The sequence below is a fragment of the Sciurus vulgaris genome (assembly GCF_902686455.1).
Source record: "Sciurus vulgaris genome assembly, chromosome: 15".
NCBI classification, from domain to species: Eukaryota; Metazoa; Chordata; class Mammalia; order Rodentia; family Sciuridae; genus Sciurus; species Sciurus vulgaris.
Window position 1 is genome coordinate 70,694,324 of NC_136476.1, and position 12,447 is coordinate 70,706,770.

The 12,447-nt window shown below is 62.1% G+C and overlaps 1 protein-coding gene across 2 annotated transcripts in view; it reads left to right on the forward strand.

The window, feature by feature from the left end:
- The window catches only part of COL27A1 (collagen type XXVII alpha 1 chain), a 127,180-nt gene that overhangs the window by 45,220 nt on the left and 69,513 nt on the right, over positions 1–12,447 (forward strand). For both annotated transcript variants that reach the window (XM_079113622.1, XM_079113621.1), the window contains exons 11-14: positions 1,215–1,268; positions 2,420–2,464; positions 9,385–9,438; positions 11,337–11,381. In XM_079113622.1, coding sequence (XP_078969748.1) covers positions 1,215–1,268; positions 2,420–2,464; positions 9,385–9,438; positions 11,337–11,381 — 198 coding nt within the window. The remainder of the gene's footprint in view (positions 1–1,214; positions 1,269–2,419; positions 2,465–9,384; positions 9,439–11,336; positions 11,382–12,447) is intronic.

A 12,447-nucleotide genomic window follows, 5' to 3' on the forward strand; every position in this document is an offset into this window, starting at 1 on the left:
TGTGGACCCTCGGTGGAAGGGAGTGCAGCAAAGTGTTCAGGAAGTCACACGGCTTTAATTCAGATGCCAGTTTTGCCACCTTCCTTCTGTGTGACGCTGGGCAAGTCACTTCACCTCTCTGGGCCTGAATGTTGTCACCTCTCCTGTGTGCTTCCTAAGCGTGTGGTGGGGATGCAGTAAATGCTTCAAAGCATGCAAAGCATTGAGAGCTGGGCCAGTGCATAGTTTGTGCTCAACAAATGTCAGGTTTTTGTTATAGTTATCTCAAGTCATTCCAGAAACACCTAGAGGGTACAGATAGTGGTACCAACAGTGGACCAGAACCCTGCCCTGGGAAGTTCCCAGGCTAAAGAGGATAGAGAACATGGATGCCTGGGAGTCCGTGGGAGATGCTGCTGCCTGGGTAGATGTGCAAACGGGGCAGCTGAGGGGAAATTGCATCCGGCTAGGAACCAGATGGCGTCCAGGGTAGAGAGCATCAAAGGTGGGCTTGCTCCGGCTGTGTGGTCCTGAAGGTGGGAACGGTGGTCCTGTGGAGGGTGCAGAGGGCACCGAAGCAGGGAAGCAGGAAAGGAGATGCCTTCCAGGCCAGTGCCCTGAGGCTGAGGGGCAGGGGTTTGGAGATGCACCCGGGGTGACTAGGAGCTGACCCTGGTGTGCTAAGGGGACTCCCTGCCCCACCACGGACTGGCAGGGTTGCTTTATCTCCAGAGCGTAGTTCTCTGTCTGCAGGGAGGGAGATGTCCGCCAGCCCCACAGGGCCCTGCCGGCCTGGCAGGATGTCAGCATCGCGGGATGGCCCTGCTGTCACTGCTGGCGCTCAGGTGGTGAGGTGGACTGAGCCTCCTTCCGAGACCCCGGAGGCCTAGGAGGAGCGCTGCAGGAGCCAGGGCCGCCCGCGAGCGCCCCGGGTGGGGCGGGCACAGCACCTAACCGGCCAGCCTTCCTCCAGCAGGTCGCGGAGCCCTGCGGCGTGGGGCGGGCCGGCAGCGCCCGCCGTCCCTGGCGTGAGGGTATGTGCCTTTGGACTACATCGTGGAAGCCGGCACCATGCAGTCCATGGGCATATACACTTGCCTCAAGGCCTGAGTCGTCGAGGACCACCGAGCGCCGCTGCGGCCGGCGGGGGCGGGCGGGGGCGGGGCCGCGGGGCGGGGCGGGGCGGGGCTGGACGGCGCTCCGCCCCGCGCCGCTGACCCGCAGCTCTCTCCTAGGGCTACATTGGACTCCCGGGGCTCTTCGGCCTGCCCGGGTCCGACGGGGAGCGGGTAAGTGCGCTTCTACGACCGTGCGCCGCGCACCCGCTGCCCATGGGAGGCGGAGCCCGGAGGCCGCGGGGTCCCTCCCGGAGGCGGCGCCCTCGAGTCCTGGGAGGCTGGGAGGCTGAGAGGCTGGGAGGCTGGGAGGGGGCAGGGTGGGTGCCTTCCAGTCCGGGAGCGCAGCGCCCAGGCAGCCCCCTGAACCACGGCCCAGGTCCCCGCACTGAGCGGGAGGCTGGGAGGCTGGAGGGGCCCCGCGAGGCTACCGGGGACTCAGGAACCCAGGCCAGGAAGGGACTCTCCTGGGGAGCCTCTGGCAGGCTTTCAGCAAATGAGAAACCGGCCCACTTTCTACTCTAGATCTAGGGCTGCGGACTGGGTGGGTGTCCGGCTTGTAAATAAAGTTTTATTGAGCACGGCCCTGACTATTTGTCCACTGTGGGCCCAGGCTGCCTTCCCGCTCCAGTGGCAGAACCCAGTTGACCTGCGGAGCCAAAAAGGCTCACTCCTGCCCCTCTGCCCGTCCTCCTGCCTTAGGCAGCTCGGGCCCTCTACTGGGGCTGGGGAGGGGCTGAGACCCAAGACAGGTGGCAGCCGTGCCCTGCGTGGGTCCAGGCACAGGAAGGCGGAGGCTGCCTCCGGGTGGAAACGGCGGTGCCGGTGGGGCAGGGGACTCTCTGACTTGCACCCCCAGCTCTGATCAGAGGAGGGTGCGGTGCTGAGACTCCCTAGGACGCCCTGTCCTTCCAGCTGAGCATCCAAGTCAGGGGAGTCTGGACAAGGCGGGAGCTGCTCCTGTCCCCCTGACCCTGCCCGGGACTGTGGCCTCAGGGTTCCTCCCTGGCCCACTTCCAGCCTGAGTTCATATTTGGGAACCCAGCTGCAAACTTGTCAGTGAACTGGACATAGAGGGTCTTAGGAAGGCAGGAGAAGGCACCTGCTGAATGCCAGGAACACTGGGTGCCTTCTTTAGGCGTTCCCCAGCAGCCCCCTGTCTGCAAAGACCTGGGGCCATATATCTGTCCTACGTCTCTGATGACGCTGTGTGACATGCATCAGGCCCTCTGTCACCTCTGAGGGTGGCTCTGGGGCTGTGTGGGGCACCCCACAGTGCCTCGCCGCAGTCCTGTCCTGACCTGTCCCCTGTCTCTCCCCTACAGGGTCTGCCTGGCGTTCCTGGCAAGAGGGGCAAGATGGGTAGGCCGGTAAAGATTTTCCGTGTCTATTACGCAGACTCCATGGGTGACCCCTGCTGGCCTCACCGCCCTGTCCGCTCGTGGCCTGGCGTCCTGCCTCTCTCTCTGCCTGGCCTCTGCTCTGCTCTGAGTGTTTGAGTCCTGTGGCCAGAACCCTGAGTGGCTGCTGCCTGCTGCGGCTCTGGGCTGCTCCGGGATGGGTCCCCGCTCTGTGCTCGTGGGTGCAGTGGCGTGGGGTGCTTCTGTGGGGTGTTTGTGTCTGTGGGCCTGCCTGGGGGCAGTGGGACCAAGGCCAGAGCAGGGTGCGTGCTACTCACAGAGAGCACTGGTCTCCACCCTGTCTTGGTGTCACCTGGCTCTGTCCATTTTCTCTCTTGTGCACACAGATCTGGAGACAGTGGGGTGTGGGCACAGCCCTAAGAGGGACTCTTTGATGTCCCCAGTCCACCTTGTGTATGCGCCTGCATTGTGGTAGGAAATTGTTTTTCCCCTTGTGTTGGCATCTGCAGGCATGAAGAAAGAGCCCCGGCACAGAGAGATTAAGTAACATGCCTGAGGTTGCACAGCAAGTAAATAACGAAGCTAGGATTCTAGATGGGTGGGTTTGTCCTCAAGGTTGCTGATCTCCTAGGGTCAATAGTTGATGCTAATCTTGTAAAAGTAGATTTCCTACAGTCTGCACCTGGATAGAAGTTATTTCTTCCTGTTATTTCATTATTCAGAAGGGGAAACTGAGGCTTGGAGGCAGAGTGGCATGTCAGAGGTCCCCATGTACAGGGAGGACAGGCCCAGGACTGTCACGGAGGCATCTTTCTTGCAGGCCTGGCCCCCATGCATGGCTTAGGCTATCCTGGCCCTGCCAGTTAACGCCTGGACTTGAGCCATGGTCAGCCAGGCCCTGGGCCTCCTGTTGCTTGTTGCTCATGGAAGGGACTATGGGGGAGGTTAGCACTGGACAGGGAGCGGCAGCACTTGGGGACACTGGGGAGGGGGCTGTCTGATGCGGGGGGTGCGTCCTCTGTTGCAGCATGGCGCTGGGCCCTTTGGGGGTCTAGGGCGATGTAGAGAAAGCAGGATCCAGTCCCGCCCCGGGAGCCGGCAGAGGGTACCCCAGCAGAGCCAAGCCTCTCGATGGCCTGACAGCTGCGGCGTGCGCTGAGGTCCAACACCTGCCACCCGGATGTGGGGCAGGAGGAGCACTGACCCTCAACCTCAGGCCAGGCCCCTCAGGCAGCGAGAGTCAGTGACCACCCACTGGGCGCCTGCTCCGGTGGGGCAGATGGGTGGGCGATCACTGAATAGGGAAATGGAGGAAAGAATGATGAAATGAATGTCCGAGAGTCCAGAGTGCTGAGCGAGTAAGACAGGGGACAGTGAGGCCTTGGAGTGTGGGCTGAGTTGGTCTGGGAAGTCCTTCCTGCTTCATGAGACACCTGAAAGAGGTGAGGATAGAGCTATGTGGCTTTCCAGGGAAGAACATTCCAGGTGGCGGTGAGAGCAGGTGCAAAGGTCCTGGGGCAGGATCATGCTTGGTTCAAGCTTTCTGAACTGTGGTCTTCTCATCTAAGAAATGACGATTGTGTCTAGCTCATGAGACCACTGTACTTGTTACATAGTAAATAATAGCATAATAGCATCGCTTCCATTTGTAGCTTCCTGGATGGCTAGGGGCTGCCTGTGTCCTGTGGCTGGGGACCAGTGCTGTCACCTTCTCTGGGGCCCGCTTCCCATGACCTAAGTTGCAGAGTGGGAGCAGACTGACTACTCAGGTTGCCTGGGCTGGGGGGTACCCATCCCCAGGCCCACCTCTGGGGCCACCCTTGGGGAATTGGTTCAGCCTCTATCCCAGGAGCCTGGTAGGACTGCTCCACAGATGAGTTGGAGACTCAGGGCGGTGCTGCGTGTTCGCTGAGGGTCTGGACTAGACTAGAAAGCGACCAAAGCTCTCAACTCCTGCCCAGAGCGCAGCCCCAGCGCAGCCTGGCATGGTGGGGTGGTGCCTCTGCTGTCCCTGCCACCTCCTATTTCCATGCCGCACCCACTTCTCCCTGTGGTGGGCACATTTCCTCCTTGGGTCAAAAGCTGGGTGCTGCTCATGGTGGGGGTGACATGCAATCGACCCGCCCTGTCAGACGAGGCCGCTCCCTCATTTCCCAGCCAACAAGTGTTTATTGAGCACCTGCTACATACCAGGCACTGCAGACAGCACTGCAGTCAAAACAGACACACCCTTCTGTCACAGAGCTTCAATTTTAAGGGTGGGGACTATCACCAAGCAGAATGAAGAGGGCAGAATTGGGGCCCTCAGCCCCTTTAAGGGAAGCCACATTCCTGGAGGCCCTGGGTGTGCCTGGTGTTTGAACCCCATATGGTTCCCCCAAAGAGCCTTCGAGATGAGATTGATATTCCCTCTTGTCCAGATAAGGAAACCGAGGCTCCAGCTGGCAAAGCCATCCGTCCCGAGGTCCACTGAGGCCCCAGACTCGACCCTCACAGCCCACAGCTCCTCTCTGTTTCCTGCTCCCAGGCTTTAATCCCCTCAGATCAGCCCTGACCCCGGGATGGGAGCGGCCCCGCACGGGGGCCAGGAGAGGACCCAGCCTCTGCGGCCAGCAGCCCTGAGCCCACGCGGCACCCCGCCCCCCGCCACAGCCTGCAGACTGCCGTGTCCACTGTAGATGCCCCAGGACCGCGCACTCGCGTGTCCTCGGCTTTCTCGCTGCCTCCCCGGGGCTTCCCTGCCGGGCCGCTCTCCCTAAGCGACACGAGCGGGATTCCTTGGCATCGCGGTGACCGATCACTCCGCCGCCATCTCCACTGGAATGTTTCGAGAAGGGGACCAGACCGGAGGCGAGGCTGGTCTGGCTGCAGCTGCGGCCGAGAGGGCCGCCGAAGCTGCAGGGCCAGCAGGCTCCTCGTGGGGGCTGGGAGATGCTGCAGCAGGTCCCCCGAGCCACCGCGGGCCTGCGGGGAGGCCGGCCAGGGTGCCACCCCCACAGCATCTCTCGCGGCCCCTGCCAGGCCCGCAGTCGGGAGGGCGGAGGCGAGGCAGGGGCTGCAGGGGAGGCGGGGGCGGCAGGGCCCCGCCCCGGCCGGCGTGGCTGGAACTTGCCCAGGGAGACCCTCCGTCCGCTGCCCGCCGGTTCTAACTCCGCGCATGTGGCTTCAAGCCCAGCGCCTCGTGTTCCCAGGCTGTGGGCAGCAGGGAGACCAGCGGCCGAGCACTCGTGTCTCCAGGACGCGGAGGCCCACGAGGGGCAGGGCCCGTTGCACGGGGTGCCCTGGGCTGGAGGCTCGCCGTGAGTCAGAGCCGTTGACGACTCGGGATCCTGGAGGGAGCTCTGCCCACCCCGCTTCCGATCTCTGGTGCATTTCCTAATGGACTGACCGCAGGACAGGGTACTAACACACGGGCATTGTGAGGAAAGCTGCAAGGGTCTTTCCCTGTCGGCACACTTGGGGTCCGTGCCTCTATGTCGAGTGCAGTGGCAAGGACGCAGGTTAGACTTGTGCAGGAACTTCCAGGCTTTGGAGGGTTAACGCTTTGTGAGGAGGTCTGAGTTCTTTCTTCAGGCCCCTCCTGGAGGTTGTCTGTTATCCCCGCTGTTGGTATTAACCCTAACTAGTCAGTGGTGGCCCATTGGCGTTTACAGGGGCCAGATGATGGAGCAGGCCAGGGAGCTGAGCCTCAGAAGCTGGCCAGGGCTTCTCATTCTGATGCTCCTGTATCCTGCCCTGGGGGCAGGCAGTTGGATGGACCCTGCCTGGAGGCAGGAGAGTGTCTGAGATGGCCTTGGAGGTGGTCTCAGCCCTTGGCGTCCTGCTTGGGATGTGGTCACAGGGCCCCTTGCTGTCTGGACCCCGGCTCCTCTAAGCTGTGGCAGCCCCAGCTCTCCTGTCTTCCCCTGGGCCCAGCTCTGCTCAGAGGACCAGGCGTTCAGTTCCTAGAGGGGCCCGACCTGGGGGCGGGAGGCACCACGTGGCTGGACCCGGCAGGGAGCCCAGCTCATTCCTTGGGCCCTGGGCCAGCCGGCTGCAGCCAGGAGGTGGCCTGCAGAGGACCGGCCTGCTGCCACTGGGCTGGGGAGCTCACATGTGGTCACCTCGCCCGAGCAGGCATGGCCAGGGAGGCAGGTGGACAAGTGTGACCCCACGTCCGGCTCGGTGCCACCCCGCTGAGATCCTGAGGGCCCGCGCACCGGAGGCCCTGGGTGACTTCTGGAGACGGCCATGCCCCTGGTGGGGCCAGGTGGAGCGAGGGGCTTCCAGGCCTCAGTCTCCCCGTGATGCAGCGAGGTGCCACATGTCACCAACGCCTGTGATCCCAGCAGCCCCAGCAGCTCGGGAGGGCGAGGCAGGAGGAGCGTGAGTTCAAAGTCAGCCTCGGCAACTCAGCGAGGCCCTGTCTCTAAACAAAACATCAAAAAGGGCTGCGGTTGCAGCTCGCTGGTTAAGTGCCCCTGGGTTCAATCCCCAGTATCCTCCCCTGCCCCCCCAAAAAAGAACGCTGCCAGCCCCTCCACCGGCCTGTCCGGAGAGTCCCCGCAGCTCTACAGCGCTGCCCTCTCCCTGGCTGTGCGTAACTACAAACCCGATGCCTGGAGGGAAGGCGGGTGGAGACGGGTGGGCACATGTGTCCACGCAGAAGCAGTCTTCCATGTTGGCCGTGTCCTCCTTGTTGCGGGAGTCCAGGGCTGTGATGAGCCACTGGAAGGACCCCAGGCTGGCCCTGGTCCAACCCTATAGAGAGCAGCGGGGAAGACCGCCTGGGTTCAAAGCCCAGCCTTGCTATTACACAGCTGGGTGACTTTGGACAAGTGTCTTGACCTCTCTGGATCTCAGTTTCCCCATCTGAAAAATGGGGCCAGTCAAGGGTCTGTTGGGAGGTCACGCTGCTGGAGTTGGCTGTTGTCCTCGGACTGCATTGTGTCTGTGGAGGTGACTTCCCTTGGGGTGGTCACTTGGCTCCTGCTTCAGAGGCTGCTGTGTGTTGCTGTGACTTACCAGGAGCCCGTGAGCCCAGTGGTCACCGTGTTCTCTGTGGGGTAGCAGGCGAGGCCCTGGGTGGAGGAGCAGGCCTGGCATGGGGAGGTGGCCTGGTGGCTGGGCCCTTGGGCCAGCCTGGAGCCGCCTCTGAGTGGAGGCCTGTTGGGTGGAGACCCTCCTGCTGCTGCTGGTGAGTCCAGTGGCCTCTGCCGCTGGGGTGGGCTCAGGCCCCTCTCCGTCTCGCCCCTGGGCACCATTCTGTGCCTAGAGGAAGACTCCCTCCGCCTGGCCTGTCCAGCTTCCGCCCAAGCTAAACGGTCATTAGAGGTCTCAACCTGGGCAGGATAGAAGGTCCAGGGAGGGCCTGTCCCAGGTCACACGGCCAGCCTAGGGTAGACCCAGGGTCATTCCTAGATTTAGAGAACAGAGCAGGGACCTCTCAGGTCATGTCCCTCAGGAACCACGTGGTCAGCCAGGTGTGCAGCTGGACAGCAGCCCCCTGCCACCTCCAAAGGCCAGAAGTGGGACCCCAGTGCCTTCAGAAAGTGGCCCTGACCACAGTCTACCTGGCTGATGATGCCCTTGATTAGGGAAGCTAGAACTTTCCAGTGGGTACTCCAGGCTCAGGTGGAGTCAGATGTGCCCCCAGAGATGGACACGCACCTGCGCACCCACGCACACACCTTGCCGGCCTCTGCGGCCAGCGGGGAACAGACAGCTCTTGCCAGCGGGCTTCTCCTGCACGCTTCCCAGGAGCACGACAGAGTCCAGAGTGGGGACCAGGTTTAGCTCTGCTGCAAACTTGCTCTGTGGCCTTGGCCATGTCCTCTGAGCCTCAGCTCCCTGTCTGCTGGACGGAGGTAGCAGCCCCTCCTTCCACGTGCATGTCAACCACCAGCGAGGTGCTGCTGTACAGTGAAGCCGTCCCCGCATCCCCGTCCCTCCCGGACCCCCCAGGGGGTGTCCCCCTGACCCAGGAGCGAGGGCAGGCTTCCTGGGTGCGCACGTCCAGGTCTCCGAGCAGCCCCCAGAGGCCGTGGGGCTGCTTTGCTCGGCTCTGGTTTTCCAGGGTGACCTCTGCGGCCTTAGCCGCCCACTGGGCTCCCCAGTTGTTTCAGAAGCGAAAGCGCCCCTTCTGCCTGGGCAGCCCCGCCCTGCCCGAAGAGCCCTGATCTGTGGTTTATGAAGTTTCCCTGGAACAACAAAGGATCCGTGGGGAGGTGGGACACAGTTCCCCCCAGACTGCAGGCGGAGGACTCGCCTCCCTTTTGAAGTCGGCACGTGTCCCCACAGCCCCAGAGCTGTCCCCACAGCTGTTTTCCCAGCTGTCCGGTCCCCAGGGAGCACGGCGGGGCCTTCAGAGTGGGGTCAGAGAGGGACCACGGGGCCAGGCCTGCCCGGGAGGCCACAGTGGTCACCAGCAGCGTGACCCTGTGTGGCCTGGCCATGTGCCCTTTTGCCACCTCGCCTTTTCTGTCATGGGGACCCTGATGCCACAGGGTGGCTTTTGAGGGGGTGCGTGGTCATCATAGATCTGAGCTGAGAGACGCCCGGCGAGGACCCTGGGAGTCCCGGAAAGGACCCGTCAGGCGTCAGCCAGCAGCTGCCGTCCGGGGGCTGCTCCCTGAGGCCCCCGTTTGTGTCCCTCCTGCGTCACCAGGACGAGGTCCCAGATTAGAGGGCGGGCATTGGTACCATTTTTTTTTTTTTTCAAAGACTCCACGTAGTAAAGAAGAGGGTCACCTGGCTGGGTCCTCCAGAGTGGCCTGTCCCTGAGAAGTTGTGTGAGTGTTTGTTGGTGGCAGGGGGTGACCTCAGCATCCTGTTGCCTCCCAGGTGGAGGGCATGAGACTGCCCAGGCCTCGCATCCCCCTGGGGTGTGGCTCAAAGCCACTGCAGGTCCCAACCCTCACCTACAGGTGTTTCTTCTCTTCTGCTCTCAGGGGTTCCCTGGAGACTTTGGGGAGAGAGGCCCCCCTGGACTCGATGGAAACCCCGTAAGTATTGCGAGCGTTTGGGGGCTGAAGAGAGATTTGGGAGCCCGAACTTCGGGGTCGGAGACCTGGGTCGAATGCCAGCGCTGTGACCCACCGCCTGGGTGTCCTTGGACAAGTTCCATGAATTCTCTGAACCTGTCCTTTCTCCTGTGGGTGCCCTCTGACACCCCGTGGGGAGTCCCAGCCCACTGGGCTCCTGGGCTGCTTGCTCCCCACCCCCAGGCCGGAGGAGGGTTCCTGGGCCACTGCCCACCAGAGGGGCCCCAGCTTCTGCCATCTTGTAAGCAAGAGAAATGTTTATGGCCGCTGCAGCCTGGGAGAGCAAATGGCAGGCAGGCCTCTTTGGAAAGACGAGCCGCATTCCCGGGAATCTCCACCGTGGGCGTGTTTATAGAGTGTGTAAATAACCCGAGGCCCAGGCTCTGTCCGTGGAGGAGCAGGTCAGCCTGCCCCGGGGAGCTGGGTCTGCTCTTCCCCTCCAGTCCTAGGCTCCAGGCCCAGAGGGGAGAGCACACGCGTTCTCTGCCTGGGTGCTGACCAGGTCCAGCGCCCTCTGGAACACCTGTGGGGATCCCCCGTCTCTCCGTGGGGCTGCCTGAGCAGTCACACCCAACCGAGTCCTTTGCAGAGGCGACTGGGGTCCACGATCAGCACCCCATTATGTGTTGATTGGGTCCCACCAATTCTGGAGACTCACCCTGCTCCACTCCTGTGGGTTGAGGCCTTGACCTGAGCCAGGTGCGCCTCCCAGGGTTTGAATCCTGTCTGCCAGGACTGCGAGTGTGGACAGTGCACCTCCCTGAACCGCAGTTTCCTCATCCCAGTGAGGATCAGAACACCTGCCTCTGCGGTCTGTCGTGAGAAGGGAATGAGGTCAGGAAAGGGACCACCTGGCACAGGTGTTCAATGGATGGAGTCACTAAGATGCGAGGTAGCCACAGGGCAGACTCTGTCCACAGAGAAGTCCTGGCCATCTCCCCATGCATTGCACAAGACCCAGTGAGCTGGGAGGACCCCTGGGGACAGTGAGGAGAGAGGGGAGGGGACATGCCAGGTGGTGTGGGAGGGGAAATCAGGGCCTTTCCTCAACACTTGACTTGCTGGGTGACCATTGCAGCACGTTAGGATGAGAATCTTCCAGAAGTTTCCTTGGGAGACGCAGGGCCATCTTTCTCCTTAGGGCCTAGCAGAGCAGAGTGCGGGCAGCCCTGAGCCTGCCAGAGCTGGGCCTCAGCCTCTCCTTTCGAAGCCGAGGCTGCTGCTTACAGCCCTGGCTGTCTCCTCCATGCCTGTCGGAGCAGCGCCGGGATTGACGCTCGGGGAGACCGCCCTGAGACGTTGGCCGTCCCCTTGGCTTCCCAGTTGGCCGTCCCCTTGGCTTCCCAGAGCCTCCCGTTTCTATTCTCCACTCCCCTTTGGAACTTGGGCCACTCCCTCCACCTGTCCTCGGTGTGAGCAAGGGAGATCCTCACGGAGATCTGGGGGCTGGGACTTAGAGGGCCACCACGCGCATGGCCCATCTCCTGCTCCCAGCTGGACGGAGGAGACCAGGGGAGCCTGGAGTGGGGGCGGAGTCTCGAGGGCCCTTGCACATGACCTTGGCCTCGGGAAGCCCAAGTGGTGCCCCATAAGGGGAGGCAGCCCCCACCTCTTCATCCCCCGGGGATTCTGCCCATCCGCACCTACAATGGGAAGACCCCAGGTCTGGAAGCCCCTCCTCCCCACTTCACAGATGTGGAAAACTGAGGGCAGGGGAGGAGGGGCCCGTCCCAACTCCAGGCCACACGCAGGAGAGGCCCTGGGGCCCGTGACTAGAGCAGGGATGGCCACGCCAGATGCCCACGCAGAGGGGGCTGGGAGGGAGGCAGGACAGTAACCACCTGTGTCTGCATTTGCAGGGAGAGCTGGGCCTGCCAGGGCCTCCGGGAGTCCCCGGCCTCATCGTAAGTACACAGATGCCTGGGGACGGGGTGGGGAAGAGTGGCAGGTGGCCGCAGTGTGAGGAGCAAGCCGAGCTCCCTGCAGGGGAGGTTGAAGAGGTCCCTGTGTCCTCAGACCCCAGGAGGAGCCTGGGGAGCAGGACAGGCCAGCCTGGACAGGAGGCTGCTGTGTGACCCTAGGTGGGTCTCCTGCCTTCTCTGAGTCTGCGTTCCCATTAGTTAAATGAGGAGTTGTGCTGGGCCCATGACTGCCCGTGTGCGTTCATACTTGCTGCTTGTTCATTGTTTCTGAGGTCTGGACGGGAGACAGCATGCTTGTTCAACAGGTGAGGTGCTTCCTGTCCAGAGGCAGGAAGTGGCTGTCAGAGGAGCTGAGATACTGGACCGTGTCAGGAGTCTTCAGAACCGAGTCATGGCTCTGCCACATCCTTGCTGTGTGACTCAGGCCAAATCCCTGACCCTCTCTGAGCCTTAGTTTTCTCATCTGTACAGAGGAGAGTAGAATCCCCTTGGATTCTTGGTTGTGAGGATTCACCGAGGCAGCACATGTACAGTGTGTGGCCCAGGATCTGGCCCTCAGTAAATTAATGGAAAATACTGTTAAATCAGTCACTGTTATTCATCAGTAGCAATAGTTATCGGTGGGAGAGGGTGCTGCTGTTGATTAGCTCCTCATCTGAGATGCCCAGGACTGAGGCCTGGACGCAGGGGGCAGGAAGGCTGGGCAGGCCTGGGGGAGCCAGGCTTGCTGCTGAGCCTTCAGGGGCGAGTCTTGGCCTTGGGCCCAGGAGGATGGCCAGCGAGTGGGAGAGCTGCTGGAGACGTTCTGGGGGTGTTCCCCGGAGTCTGCACCCGTCTGCTGTCCTCTGGGTCATTCCTTACGGAGTTTGAGTCTGTGAGAGACCTAGGTGGGGGGCACAGGTAGACTGTCCCCTAGCTTGACAGATGGGCCAGTTTTGCCCTGCAGCAACTGTGCCAAGAGCTGCTCAGAGGGAGGCTGGAGAAGGCCCCGGGGAGGCTGAGGTCCCCCCTTGCTCGGGGGAGGGCCCAGAGGTGCCTGTGGATCTGC